At 41.0% G+C, this 14,810-nt stretch overlaps 1 protein-coding gene across 10 annotated transcripts in view; it reads right to left on the bottom strand.

Annotated features, from left to right (window-relative positions):
• FGD3 (FYVE, RhoGEF and PH domain containing 3) overlaps positions 1-14,810 on the bottom strand; it is a 92,319-nt gene that overhangs the window by 13,772 nt on the left and 63,737 nt on the right. For all 10 annotated transcript variants that reach the window (XM_085516487.1, XM_085516486.1, XM_032447337.2 and 7 more), the window contains 10 exons: positions 12,563-12,652; positions 11,644-11,780; positions 9,675-9,831; positions 6,353-6,491; positions 5,750-5,808; positions 2,996-3,142; positions 2,322-2,414; positions 1,787-1,866; positions 1,327-1,357; positions 696-797 (listed from right to left, as the gene is read on the bottom strand). In XM_085516487.1, coding sequence (XP_085372613.1) covers positions 696-797; positions 1,327-1,357; positions 1,787-1,866; positions 2,322-2,414; positions 2,996-3,142; positions 5,750-5,808; positions 6,353-6,491; positions 9,675-9,831; positions 11,644-11,780; positions 12,563-12,652 — 1,035 coding nt within the window. The remainder of the gene's footprint in view (positions 1-695; positions 798-1,326; positions 1,358-1,786; positions 1,867-2,321; positions 2,415-2,995; positions 3,143-5,749; positions 5,809-6,352; positions 6,492-9,674; positions 9,832-11,643; positions 11,781-12,562; positions 12,653-14,810) is intronic.

Here is a 14,810-nt window from a genome sequence, read left to right as displayed (position 1 = left end):
CAAATTCCCCAAAATTTTCCTCTACCAGAGCTTCTCCCCTTTAGATTTTAAGCAATTACGGTTTAGGTTATTACCATAATTTTGAAGTTAAATAAAGACATATTGTCATTATCCTCATGTGACTACTTCCAAAAATAACATTCCTAGCAGACACAGCACAGAGAATTCACTCCAGTTTCAAGACAACTAAACATTCAAGACTATTCTGTGTATGTGGTTGAAGAGTTGAACCTTTCTGAAATAGATGCATTTTATCTTAACAATACTGTCTTTTTCCTTTCAACTGCTTAAAACTTTTTGAATAATAAGAAAATAATAATAAGAAAAGAAGAAATCTCTAAGGAGATGGGGAAAGGTAATGAAGGAAATCTCCCAGGCACACAGACATCATTCCCGGCAGCCAACCACTCATAACACTGAAGAATTACACCTGTTATGCTAAATGAGCCACTCATCTGGAAAACATGACTGATAGGTCTCTTGCACTGAATTACCCTGGGTAATTTATTCCATACCTGCATGGTTGAATAACTATGACTGATATACATTTGAGAGCCAGAGAAATAGAGCTGACTGTACTGTAATGTAAAACAAAACCAAGAATAAGACGACAGTATTTGAAACTTGCTGAGTAACTGCAGTTTAACTGTCAGTGAAACTGTTACAGTAGAGAAGAATTAAGCACTCATTCTTACTGATGAATCAGGAAGATGTTCCTCTTCTTGAGAAAAAGAGCTATTGAAAGCTCTAAAGGTTTCACTGTTCTGTTTGTGCTTTTCAATTGTTGCTTGGATGACCTGAAATAAACACGCCAGAGAAGAAAAAAATGTATCACAAAAGGAGCCTTAGAAAAAATTATAATTAAAAATACTTTAAAATTATCACAGGAGAATGTTTAGGGACACCGTTCTATTGAAAAGCCATTTCACTTGCAGAAATGAAATCTGAAATTTAAAACCTTTTAAAACAACTGCGAATGGTACCATTAATTCACCACCATGAACTCAAAAACTAAGAACACTATTAGTGTTTCTTCTAAGTCAGACTGCAGGAATACAACCCCTTACTCTTCACTTTCTTCTCTCACTGCCTTTGAGGACTGCAGCACATGGGAATCTATCTGAAGCCTCTGCTCACTACACTGAGACAATATTCAGCAGGGGACACTGAGAGGAGCACTGGATTCTCTGTAATCAGCTTTTCCATATGGGACTACTCTGCTTTCTCACACAGCTTCTTTTGTACGAAAACCCAAAAAGTCATCTTAAAAATCAGAAGGTGCTGACTGCATCCATTTCATCCATTTAGTATTGTTTTTATATTAACCTGAATCCATTCCCTCTTCTCCTCTTCTGTCCTGTTAAAACAGAAAAAAAAAAAAAATATAATAAATCAGAAAAACATCAATATTCTACTCGATATTTTCATGAAGTCCAAGCACTGACATCCTCACAGCTTTAAATGCGTAAGTATTATAGCTTGTATATATTCTATTTCATAAAAATTATTAATGGCTATTGACCTTAATTATTACCAGACAAAACAACTGCCGAAGTGTCTGAATTATTACTACAGCAGAATCTAAAAACACTTCTATAAACATCTTACATGCTGAACAAAGCCAATCAACATGACACTTTAACACACAGACTGAGTGAAGACCAACAAACTCTTGTGCATATGTAAATGAATCATCTTGTATGCTCATCAGCCATATAACATATAACTACATCATCAATTTGTACATAAATATTCACCAGCCCAAAAGACAGAACAAGCACTATACCTGGCTTGTAGTTCCAGCGATCTCTTTTTTCCTGTAATTGAAAATGTATGAGCCACGTTTTGCTTGGCAATTTCTTGGACCTGCAAAAAGAACGTATCAGCTTATTTACCTTCCCTTTCTTTCAGTCATTTTAATGACTTCAAAGTGTATTAGTTATTTGAAATGCTTAGCTGAAAGGATCACTCCAAATGCAATACAAAGGTAGAGAAAACAAAGGATTGTTTTCATAATTACTCGTCTCACTACAAAACCTCTGAACCTGTACAATTTCCCTACAGCAGAAAGGAAAAAAAAGGGGCTCCTGAGTCAGGTAGGCAATGAGGGAAAGCATTCAACTAAATCACTATTTTCTTAGTTTACTTTATTACCTGGTAATAATAACTAAAAATTAAAAAAAAAAAAGAGAACCGAAGCTGGTTCTTTAGTTGTTTCTGTATTTCTATGCAGTCCTTTCTTTTAGATACAGATGGGATCTGACACTATCTACTAGAGAAGCAAATCTAGGCATTAAAAACAGTGAAAACGAGAGACAAACCTGCAGTCCTCCAATGTCCATCTTTTCTCGAACGCTGAACTTCTGGCCTATCAGCCTGAGTTTTGGCACACAGTACAGCACCATGCTATTAAACTGCAACAAGGAAAATATTTAAGTTGAAGAGCTGCAAGTAGGACACAGTCTGCATTTTGACAAATTGAGACTCTAGTGCGCCTTACTCTATAATGTAATTAACAGGGACAGATTTAAGAAGTAGGCTGGAGTCACACATCACACCTTAAAAAGGTGGACAAATAGAAACAAGTCAGCCACCCACTTCTTCCTTTGACACTACGTGCTCACTCTGGTACCAACTCAACTGTCTTGAAAGCAAAGATGATCTGATTTGTCAGTATCAGAGAGATTGGCCAACTCATTCAGCAGTGTAGGACAGTTGAAATGCCTCCTCAGAAGAACATCACAGAAGTGCAGCCTCTGAAAGGCTTTCATGGCACAGCCCCTTTTAGGCCTGCCAAGTCATTGGCAAAGGTGTGAGCACGGAAGGAGGAAGGAAATCCTCAAGGAAAAGCATCAAGAGCAAATTGCTGCTCAGAGGAAGGAAAAACTGGGCTCAGTTAGTGAAAGCTTTTTGTGTGGCGATTAGAGAGACAGGAACATACCAATTCACAGCACAACTCTGAAAATGAAAGAGCAAAAAAAAAATAAAAACTCACCAGGAATAAATACCTATCCTGTGCTGTGCCATTCTTGGCTGAAAGTTTCTGAATGTGTCCTTCTTTAATGAGCTCATTGGCTGGGTTAACAATATCCTCTTCACCACCGAGTCGCTCATAGACTTCCAAAAGCTTGTGCATCTTTTCCTGAAATTACAGAACCTCCAGAAATTAAAATCTAAACAAAATAAAAAATAAGCTTTTATATATAAATATATAAAAATATATAAATAGGCCTAAATACACTTAAAAATATTTTCACGTCATTCTGCATCCATCTATCTTAGCCAAAAATCTTTGTTAGAGAAAGAGGTTAGCTCTTCCTTTTAAGCAAAGCAATATTTATACTTAATATTCAGTTGACTTAATGTTAAAGTGCTTCTACACAGAATTTAAACAGATAAAGGTAACTCACTTGCAGCTGCTGTATTAAGTAATGCAGCAGCTTTAACAAGTCAAAATAGCAAAGGTGCATGAGCCTCACTGCTGAGAAAAAGCACTTGGAAACATTTGGCTCTCAACCACATGCTGGACAGATACGCTCCAAACTGCACTGCAAGCAAATGGCCAGAAAGCAAGGATGGATCTACACAAATACACTCAGAAAATACCACCAAACACACCTGTAAACCACACCTCGATCTATATGCAGATTCAGCTGGATCTCAGATCTTCATACGCTTCCCTCATTCCCATTTGACACAAGATATTTCACCATAAATGCATACCACACTAATTTCTATGCTAACCAATTCATCTATCAAAACAAACCAAAAGGACAACCGAACAAATAACACCCTCTAAATAAACACAATGCAAAACGAAATGGAAGGGAGGTGGGGGTAGACTCCAAAAGGAAAGCAGCTACATCCTGGGGGCCACATCAAAGAAAACTGGGACACATAGAACTACTTTGCTGGAGGAATGACTGGGATACTAAGAGCAGGTGCAAAACCTGAGGGACGTATGTCCAGCTAGGAGAAGATATTCAGAAAAGATTGTTTCAGAAGCATGGTTTATTTCTTCCACTCCCACAACAGGAGGAAGCGGCCAACATGAATGGTAGCTTTAGGACATCATGCTACAGTCTTTGCTTTTCTTTTGGTTTGGCATGACCCCATGCAGCTGCTCACACCATCCCAGGGCTTCACAGAGGTGTGTGCACGACATGCCCCACAGCTGGGGTTGCTGAAGCAGACAGTGAGCAGAGCAGGAATGGTGCAATCACAAAGTCAAACCTGAAAGTCTTACTTGGATAATTTTCATTTGAGTCCTTGCTCAGGTAAAATCTATTAGTTACAGAATAAATCAATGAAATGAGACTTCAAGTTCTCATCAGCAAGGGGTACAACATTATTGCAGCAGCAGTATTTCCTTTCTTGCATATTACCAGAAAAGCATCCCACATGGAAAGCAAAAGCCTGGTAGTTTCATGTACCTGCTGCCAGTGCAGGTGCTGTAGAAATGACCCAGCAACACAGTCATTACTTAAGGAGTTGCTCAAGACCCAAACCCAGAAAAGTTTCCATTGAAATTTATCTTGAACAAGAGAACATGCAAGACTCAAATAGAAGCAGACAGTTTCGAAATAGGTTTTCTCTGAGACATAGTGAAAACAGACACCAGTTGGTTACTTCCCATAGCAGCCCCAGGAAGGGCAGACTTATGGCATCCCGACAGACCCAAAGGGCACCCAGCAGAGCCACGTGCTGTCGCCCAGCCCTGATACCAAGAACAACTCAAACCACCTGGTTTCTAAAACAGAATTCATTAAAAGGCTGAAAGGGAAAATATTGGGGGGGTGGGGGGGAAAGAAGAAGTAATATATATAAGCAAACCAAAAAGAGGACAAAACAAAAACAAGAAAAGATCTTACTTTTAATTTTGTTCTTTCCCATGAGATTTCTTGATAAAGACAATGTTTTGAAGGGACAGAATGAATAAAGTAAGGATGTGATATGGAAGAGGATATAAACCTATGAACGATCACTGAGTGTTAAGCCTGATAAGGAGTATTTCAGATCTATAAGATATAGAAGCTCCTGAGGCACTTAAATATAAAAAAAAAAAAGAGGTAATATCTGCAACTATCGAGTCATTTACTTTGTTGGTAGCACTGTAGCAGCTCTGCATGTAAAACATACATGAACATTCAGTAGAAAAGGCCTCAATAAAATAAGAAAAAGTGCAGTTTGTGCTGCAAAATTTGGCTCTAACAATATCCATTTCCTTAAGCTGTCCAACTTGAAGTACAGTTTACCAAGGCTGTTACTGACATATTCTAATCTCTTCTCCGTGTACTTAAAACAAACCAAAATTCAACCAAAATAACCTCCATGCTGGAAAGGACTTGCAAAATCTAAACCAGCATGAAAATCAGCAAGGAGACCTTATGAATAGACTGATTTGAGATACTTTCAACATTTCCAACAAAAAGCAAGTAACAATTTTATGAAGACCTCCTTCTTCAATGCACTGTCCCCGTAGCAATTGGGAAAGTAAAATCTGGGCTGAAAAATATATATATATATGATGGGGAATGCCAATGATCATAAAACCATGACACACAGTAACCGTAATAGGACAATCTATGTTAAAGAGAACTCAGATATCCAACTGACGTTTAAGGCCCCATCACACCATATTTGCAAATCCTCTCCAGTCTTGCTTTACGGAGACTCTGGCAATGAAGAATGATCAGTTCAAGCTAACATTTCCATCAAATTACAATTCTATTAGACAGTTTCTACTCACCATCTTTCTGATGGCAGCATTCGAATGGTTTGCTGCTGTAGATATGAGCTCCAGTGATTCTGTAATAAAGAAAAGCACATTATTACCAGATGTAATCAGTAGAAGGTATGGCACAGTTGTTTTCTTCTTCTCCCTGATCAGCACTTTTCCTGCAGAACTGCTGCTGCAAAAGCAAGTACTGATTACATTTTGTCCTCCCTAAACTAAAGGGAAGGCTTATAAGCAGTTACATACATACATAATCGCTTTTGCATATTCAACTGATCCATGGGTATCTATCTAACCATTTGCTACTTCCTCCTGCATGTGTCTTTGGGCATACATCTGATTAAATAAAACTCCCAGATGTTCTACCATTACCAGCTTCAATACTTTGTTACTGTTCACTTGCTAAACCTGTATTTATTGCCTGAGCTGATGTATCAGCTCCCTTCTTCTCTAGAAGAATTCCCAAATCCCTTTGTATTAATTTGGACAATAATTTGATGAACTCAACTCCCCACTGCTACCACAGCCCTACCAAGAAGTATCTGAACATGTGAAGAAAAGAACACTCCCCAAGATTCTATTGCGTTCATTAGACAGAGAGGAGTTTACACGTACTTTCAGCATCTTTCCTATCTGGAGATTCTTCTGGAAGTTTCTTTAGATAGTCCTTCAGGAGAAGCTCATAACGAGGAATCCTTTGCACAGGTTCAAGCATGTGATGCTGTAGCGTCAGATTTCCACACACCTCCTGTTTCTGTAATGGAGAGAAAACAACTGCAGAAGGCTTTGGTTTTGGTCATCTTTGGTGGAAAACAGCAATGAAAAAATGACCTGTATAGTTAGAGGAGCACAAGGAAATTTTCCAAGCTATGAGAGCTGACAGGTCTTTGTCTCAGATCTCTGACATTTTCTGCAGACATACAACATTTTACATTCTGGGTGTTTCTTTGCACACTCAGAAAAGCCCTTCTCACACATGGTATTCCCTCTCCCTGCTGCCCTCAAGGATCAAATAAAATCAGCACCTCCGCAGAGACACACAGGTTGCTAGAACTTACTGTATGAGCAGCAGATACACCGCTCATACACCATCTCGGAAGTTACCCCAAATTCTCTCATTTCACTTGGCCAAGGAAGGGGTTACCTTTGGGACTGATTACACTAAATATTACCCAATAAGGCGCTGAACTGCTCTGCTTGAAACAGCACTGAGTGCTGCAATGTACTTATTCTCAATGAATCCCTACAAAGTGATATTTTTATTAAGAAGGAGTGGGAGGAGAAACCACAGTCTTCTCCAGACCATAATCTGTAAGTCAGCTCACTAATGCCATGTCTTGGTCTGTTTCAGTGTAAGCAGCCCCTCCACATTAACTCAGTGTTGTTCTCTCAGGGAAAGGCGCTTGTTTCATGTATGTGTAAGTTTCCACATAAATATCACAGTCCAAAACACAATGCTGACTTGCCTCATTCTTGAAGCAAAGGCTGGAGATAAAGAAGTGACTGGTAGAAAAACATCAACTATCCTTCCAGAAATTTCAAGACATAAATTTCTTTTAAAAAAAAAAAAAAAAAAAAAAAAAAAAAAGTAGCATAGTGAACAGTATTTCTGTTTATAGGAGATTAAGTGAATTTATTATCTCTTTCAGTTTTACACCACATTTCCCAGAAAATACAACTGGGATGGAAAGAATCTGAGATTCCAGGAAGCACAGAGACACAGATTTGCACAACTGCTTTAGTCCTTGGTTTATAATATTCCCCAATCCACTTACTAATATAGCCTCCATTGTCTTTTTATTCCTGCAACATGATGTACCCTAACACTGAACAATAGGGAAGAAGAGGAAGAAGTCAATTCCAGGCTCTCATGACAGTTGGAATAAACGTGCCAAATGAATCCTCTACAAAAAGCCAGCAATCACAAAGTAACTGCTCCAAACAGGAGACCTTTCACGTTATGCGATCTCTGAAACTTTACAGAGCTTATGTTACAATTCAAACGACTTTACTAGAGGGAAGAGAAACATTTGTTCTGCGTTTAATGAGCTCACATAAGAATCTGAAACACGCAAATATAGATTGAAAAAGCACTTTCGCGATGGCTTAACTAGAAAACTGACAAAAGAAGAGTCCTAATAAACTAAGCAGCTATCGGGTTTTCACCCCAGTAGGTGGATACAGAACATACAGAATGTTTATCTTTAAGGACAGATGAAGTCAGCTTGACAAGTCGCAGCCATTCACTTATAACTCCTATGTGATTTTTTGTTTTCTATTTGCTCTCATTTAGCGTAATTAATAACTGTGAATGCCTGTGTAAGTACTCCATTAACAGCTGGGGCAGACACTGCAATCCTGCAGGACCACAGCAGGCTCCTACTGGTATTCTGAAAAGTAAAGCTGAAGGTCACAAGAGGAGTCACGTTAATTTAATGCTGGATCCCGTGCCAGCCATCAGAGCTCTACGAACCCCACAGCACTTGTTCCATGCCATGGAGAAATGGAAAAGCCTATGGCAGCTCCACTGAAATACAAATGCAACTGCAAAATCAAAAAATGCACATGATCTTGGGCAGCTGCTGATGTGTTCTGCATATTGACAGCTAACAGGCATTATTTGTGTTGATGGCATGCAGTGCAGATACAGAATTTCAGGGAGGGCAGCTCTCTGTTGTAGAGAGAACAGTTACTAACTGAATTATTCCTCAGAAAGGCATGACAGGAGCTTGACACTAAACCAAAGACAACAAAATGCCCATGTGCACTGAAAGCACGACTTCTTATAGTGCTTGCTCTAGAAGAGGCTCGATTCCCTCCAGAGCCCAGCTGTGCCTCTGCTTCCCCTTTCCACAAGGCCAGGTCAGGCTGGGAGTGCTGGGAGCCCAGCTGGAGTCCTTGAGGGCAGCAGGCATGTGAGGAGGGCCACAGAGCCCCTTACAGGGAAGCCAGAGCCCTGGGGGCCCAGCGCTGCCTGGGCTCAAATTCCAGCCAACAGATGCACTTAGCTGCACAGAGCCTCAGCAAGAACAGGCTGGATTTAGACAGAAAAAGGTTAAGAAAAGGCCACATACAGTGAGAGTCTGGTAGAAGAAATTTCCCAGTTCCTGCTGCCTTTCCTTCTGCTCTTCCAAGAGGGAGCTTCTGTCTGAGCCGGCCGGCAGCCCTCACCCTCTACACAGGGCCTCTCCTCTCCCAGCTTGCTGGGATTACTTGATTCCTGACAGCTGGCCAGCCGACAAGCTCCCATTTAGGGTAGCAGCTGTGCTCCCTGCTCAACTTAACCCTGTCCCTGCCAGGCCTCACCTCCCCTGAAGGATGGTCCACACTCTCCTAGAACCTGCAGAGGGATGCTTGCAGGCCTGCTCCAGTGTGCTGTGTCCTCCTGCAGCTGGACCAGTGTCTCAGACAGGTCCTACAGACACACCAGCATAAGCAGAGCTCTTACTCCTTCCCACACAGCTTTCTTTGTAAGTATGAACACGTGAAAATCCATGCCAAGGCAGAGCTGTGGCCCTCCAGCACCATGCACAACTTCATGAGCCTCAGAAACGGCAGATCAACGAGGGTGTCAGAAACCCCAACAGCTTCCTCCAAGCAGTGCTGCCAGTGATGAGCCAAAGTCAAACACACCAGCCTCAGAAGGAAACAAACAGGGAATCCCTGAGGAAGTCCAACATAGTCAGAACTGCCAGGCAAATGGCGAAGTTTAATTCTTTAACTTCCACTTCTCCTCTTAAAAACATGAATGGGAGAAAAAGCCGACTACGTGAAAAAACTGTGCAGCACATCAAAAACAGAATAAAAGTCTGCCACTAAATCTGTATTTCTTTTTAATTATAAAATGGTACCACCTTGCAGCAAAACACTGCCATGCACTGGAAATAAAAAAAATGAGGATCTCAAAAAAGCCACACCAAGCTAGTTAACAACATACCTGTATGTTCTGAACAACATCTTTGAAAGGAGATGACCTCTGCATGCACGTGTTCACCATGTCCATTGCCCTGTCAAAGTTCTTCACGTATTCTCCATACATCTTCAGAAAAGGAGCCAGTTTCTGCAGGATGTCTCCTAACCGTGGGTTCACACTCCTATTGGAAAGAGAATGCTAAGTATAGAAGTCTGTGAAAATCAATTCTATTATTCTGTAATAACAGACTTCTACTGTTGTCTCCCACCCACCCAAGGAACCTAAGGAAGACATCTGGGCTGTCATCTCCCAGACCAGCACCACACCAGGCTCCCCAGGGTGGCCCTTGGTTGTGTTTGGTCCCTAGGTACTATCAAGCAGGAAGTTCAGATAAGCATGGAGACCTGCAAAGTCTCCATTAGTGTCAACAGCTCTGCCCAAGTTCACAGTCCCAGGCAAAGAAATCCATTTTTTACTCTCTGCAGATCTGCTTTTTTAGTTAAACTGCACATAGGAGAAAACAATTGCTGTGATTTGCTGGACTCATACTGCAAAGATACTGTAGTATCCTTGGGGAGCTGTGGCAGCACAGCCATCCTGCACCACCGTTCCCCACTCAGCAGCACAAGCCTGCACCACTAAAGAGCCACATAGAGCTGAAGCTGTCACTGATGAGGAGATTTCCAAAGGGCCTCTATGGGAGCTAGATGTGTAAATGACAATGAGAGCTGCATATACAACTTTCTCATGTTCCAGTCCCCTTGACAGAACCAGTTTAAGATTCCCTTCCATTTTTTCTCCAGCTTTCCTCTCTCACTGAACTCCTGACTCTTAGTCTGTTTACAGTAGTGCCCTTTAGCCATGGAATGAGTTCATGCCCTGCCCTGACTTCCAGTCTCTCCAGTTTTCCTTTCCTTTATTACAGCTATCCCTGTAGACACAGGTCGAGTGCAAAGGTGCTGACGTGTTTTTATTCCTTCTGGATATTGGTGACCTATGTGAAGAAGAATGGACTCTAGCAAGAGAAACATGAGCTCCAATCTTGACTCCATCATTTAGGATAGCTGGAAAGGTCAACTTTGTTGACTTCAATATGAAATAAGGCGCAGCATCAGCATTATTAGCACTTTCCACTGCAGGACATTCTGCAGCCAGCACATCATCCCAAGTCAAGGGTCCTACATCTACCTTACAATTAAATGGAGTGATAGGCAGAAAGGTTAAAACTTACTACAGCTGTCAAATTTTAATTGATATATGACCATTATTACTTATATTTAAAAAAAGAACTACTTTCTTAAAGAAAGTATATGTACAGCTTAACAAATAATATTTATATTTCACAGAAGGCCAGAACTTGTCCAATGCTGTGGTACTAAAATACAATAGAAGCAGCTGTGTAACAGATGTAAACTCGTTCATGGGCACAAAGCTGCCTATCTTATCTTTCTAGATTTTCCTTTGTTTGGCTGATAAAATGCTAATTGCGTAACAGTGAATTTTATATAATCACTACATTAAAATATCAAATGGATGTGTCTCATGAAGTCTCCAACATGGAATGCATAGTCTAGACTGTGACATGATGATGCGTTTTCCTTCTTTGGGAAATAACCATGTTTTTCAATACTTCACATTGGGGACAAGATACTTCATCCATGGAGCCAAAATAAGGACTCTGCTTCTTTCCTAGTACTACAGTTTCACAGTACTGCAAAACAAGGAGAGTGGAAATACAAGAGAAATAGCTCCAATAGCTCTGGTCTGGAACGAAAATTGTCACCAAGCACTCTAGAAATGTTGAGCACTCAGCTCTACTCCTGTATTCAGGAACAAGACAGGTAAAAGAGGTTTAAGAGACTCCATGCTAACGTGTTAAATAACAAGTGAACTTCTACACTAAACAATTAAAAATGCTGGAATAAAAGCAGATGGGTCACTAAAAGTTGCATGAAAATATAATTTGAAAGTAATTATACTGACAGTTACCCACCATTCTTGAGTAATTCTTGTTTTGAGCTCAGGAAGAAGAAATTGTCCGTGGAAACAATAGATAGAAGAAATATTTGAAAAGATGCCCGTTATCACTTCAGATGAAATACCTGCTTCTGACAACTTAGTGCAAAACACCTGTGTGAGACAAAGACAGTACCAACACAGAGTTTAAAACGTCCTGAACACAGTGGCATCAGGTTGCAGTATTACAAAGCTGACTGCCTCAGAACAGAGCCACAATATCTGACTTCTGGCACTCAGCCCCTGGGGTTCGCTAACCTGAGCATTTTCAGGAGTTTCACAAAACATCAGCCCGTTGTCAAACAGGGTCAGATTTATGCATAAGGGCTTTCTTCTCTGTTAGAAATGTCTGGGGCATTGATTTGATATAAGCCAAAAAGACTGAAACTACTGAGAAGATGAGACATCTTGTTTTTGGGAGTGGAAGCTGCAAAGAACAATTGGTCCCTGAAGAGCACTTAACTGGTATTTACACGAAGCAAAACCAGCCCTTTGATTATTTTGTTTCTCTGTAGGAAAATCACAGTGTACTGAACAAAAGTGAAAAACACTCCCTGGATTTCTAGGGTCTTGAAACAGCCTGTGCTCATCCAAAGCAAACACTGGAAAGCTTTCCACAGGAACGACGGTTTTCAAGGAACAACTGGATGCTGTGTTGAGGGACATGGTTTAGTGGGAGCTATTGGTAATAGGTGAATGGTTGGACTGGATGATATTTTAAGTCTTTTCCAGCCTCAGAGATTCTATGATTCTAACACATGAACCATAACACAAGCAAAGCCCCTCTCCCACCAACAAGCTGTATCTTCACTACTGGGCTGTAGCTTAGAGGCTGAATGGAAGACATCACTGCAGCTCACAGAAAACAAAACGTAGCTTATTCAAAATTGAATTACCTGATCCAACAGATGGAGTCTTTTAACATACGCTTCTTCTGTATGGAGCAGTTCGTTTGCAATGTTGAACAGCTTTTGGGGCTCTGTACACTGGAAAAAAAATAAAAGGAGTCACAAATAACAGAATCCATCTGCAAAACTAACTTTCACCAATCGTTCTCCCTCCCATTTTCTCCATGGGCCAAATTCCCTGCCAATACAGAAGCCCAAAGTGAATGAGCTTAAAACAGTCCAGAATCTGCTCCACACTTCTCACCTAAGGATCCGTTTGTTCTAGAGACACTTTTTAAGCTATTTTCTGACACCAGCTTTAGCTTTCTGACAAACTCCTTTGAAGTCCTTTGATTCCTTTGAAGGTCAAGACTTCATGTCTACATGTAATCAAATCAAAACTGTGTTCCAGACTTGAGGGCTGGTTGGTAGAAACAGGAGTACAACAGTGGAAAGGGGCAGCAAGGATGGTAAAGGGTCAGGAAATTTTAATGGGCCGGAGTTGGGAAAAAGACAACTGTGATGAAGATGTATAAATGGTTAATGGAACAGACAGCAACAGCTTGGTGCAACTATTCACTATTCCTTGAGCTGGAAAACTGAGTGCATCAAATCAAACTGCTGTGGTGCTGCTTCAAGACTGAGGGCTGTTTCCCTGAGCACCACAACCCTGCGTGCACAGCCCTGGAGCACACAACACAGCAGGCAGCAAAGGTTCCCACAGGCTCACAAAAGGACCGGACAAATCCGCAGAGAATGAGTCCAGCTGAAGTCAATTAAAAACAAAGCCTGCTTCTGCTCCAGGAAGCACCTGGGCCCCTCAGCAGCACCAGTGATTTCTGTCCCCAGCACCTATCTTTGTCTGCTTGCCAGTCCCTCACTAGACACACAGCATGGTTAGAAAGTGTCACTGAAACACTCTCTTTAAGCTTCTTCAGTGCCATCTTGTTTTGATTATATACAAAGTCAAAAAGAAACAAATTTAAATTAAAAAATACATTCAAGCAAACCGCTGTGCAACCAAAAGTCCTCAAAGCCTTTTCAAAGCTAGCCATGAATCCAAGCAAACCAGGCCCACAGCTACCCTACGTGACACAAGGTACCACTCAGCCCAAGTACCTGCAGCTCTGTGATAGAAGCAGCAACCAAGGGACAGTGAGGACTTCTGCTGTATTGGAAATGCTGGATTGAGTGAATACTCATATGATATATGTTAATATTCTGGGAGAAAAAAGACCACAGCACAATGCTTTGAAGCTGTTCTGGAGAAACACAACTTATTATAGATTATAATGAAAGACATTGCTGGCCATTAAGATTCCAATAACAGGGATCTCTTGCTGAGAAAGAATTTATTTGCCAGCTTTGCTGAAGTGCCTGAATGAAAGGGGCTGATGTCATCCGGCTGGCACGCCAGCACCCAGAACATCCTCTGATTTGTTTGAGTTCTGAATTTGAAAAATAATTATTTTCAACCAAGTACATTTGCTCACAAAAGTAAATCTTTACATAGCACAGGCACTTTCTAACCTCCTGACCTTCACCATCTGCAACTCAGTTTATACTTACAAAAATCTTGCTGACATCTGCTCAGAGACCAAACCACGGCTGAGCACAATATCAGCCTGAGCTGAGCATTATGTTTTAAGGCAAGATCATCTTCAGCTGTTCCTTCTGCTAGTGGCAGACAGGCATGGTTTTCAGACTGATCTGCAACTTATTCACCTTTCAATTGACATACTTAAAATAGTTGATGCAGTGAATTATAAGGACAGCACAGCTCCAACCCTCCTGCACTGTGTGCTCATGGAAGGACAGATTCAATACAGCCAGAGCCATAATGCAGAGGATGTGGACAAGGTATTTCATGGTCTGTGTTTCTAAAGGAAGAAGTGTACAAACTGAAATGCATTTATATTCCTTATTTAACAGCTTTATGTAAGTCTCTGTTCACATTTACTAACACAACTTACAGGCTGACAGGAAACGAAGAGCCCTGCTTGACTGAAGTAAGGAGGCTTCAGCCTAATGACTCAGGCAACAAAGATGGTCGGGGGAAGAGTCCTCAGGTAACAAAGAAATCAGTAGAGACACAGCATGCCCAGCCTGAGGAGACCCCTAACATCACTAATGCTGAGGTGAACCAGTAGCAAGGAGAATCATAGAATGGCCTGGGTTGAAAAGGACCGCAATGATCACCTGGTTTCAACCCCCCTGCTATGTGCAGGTCACCAACCTGCCGAAAAAAAATGTGCCA

Source organism: Coturnix japonica, chromosome 15 (assembly GCF_054131305.1).
Source record: "Coturnix japonica strain WE chromosome 15, WE-NBRP24, whole genome shotgun sequence".
Lineage (NCBI taxonomy): Eukaryota > Metazoa > Chordata > Aves > Galliformes > Phasianidae > Coturnix > Coturnix japonica.
The sequence above is the reverse complement of the archived record's forward strand: the minus strand, read 5'-3'. Positions and strand labels throughout refer to the sequence as shown.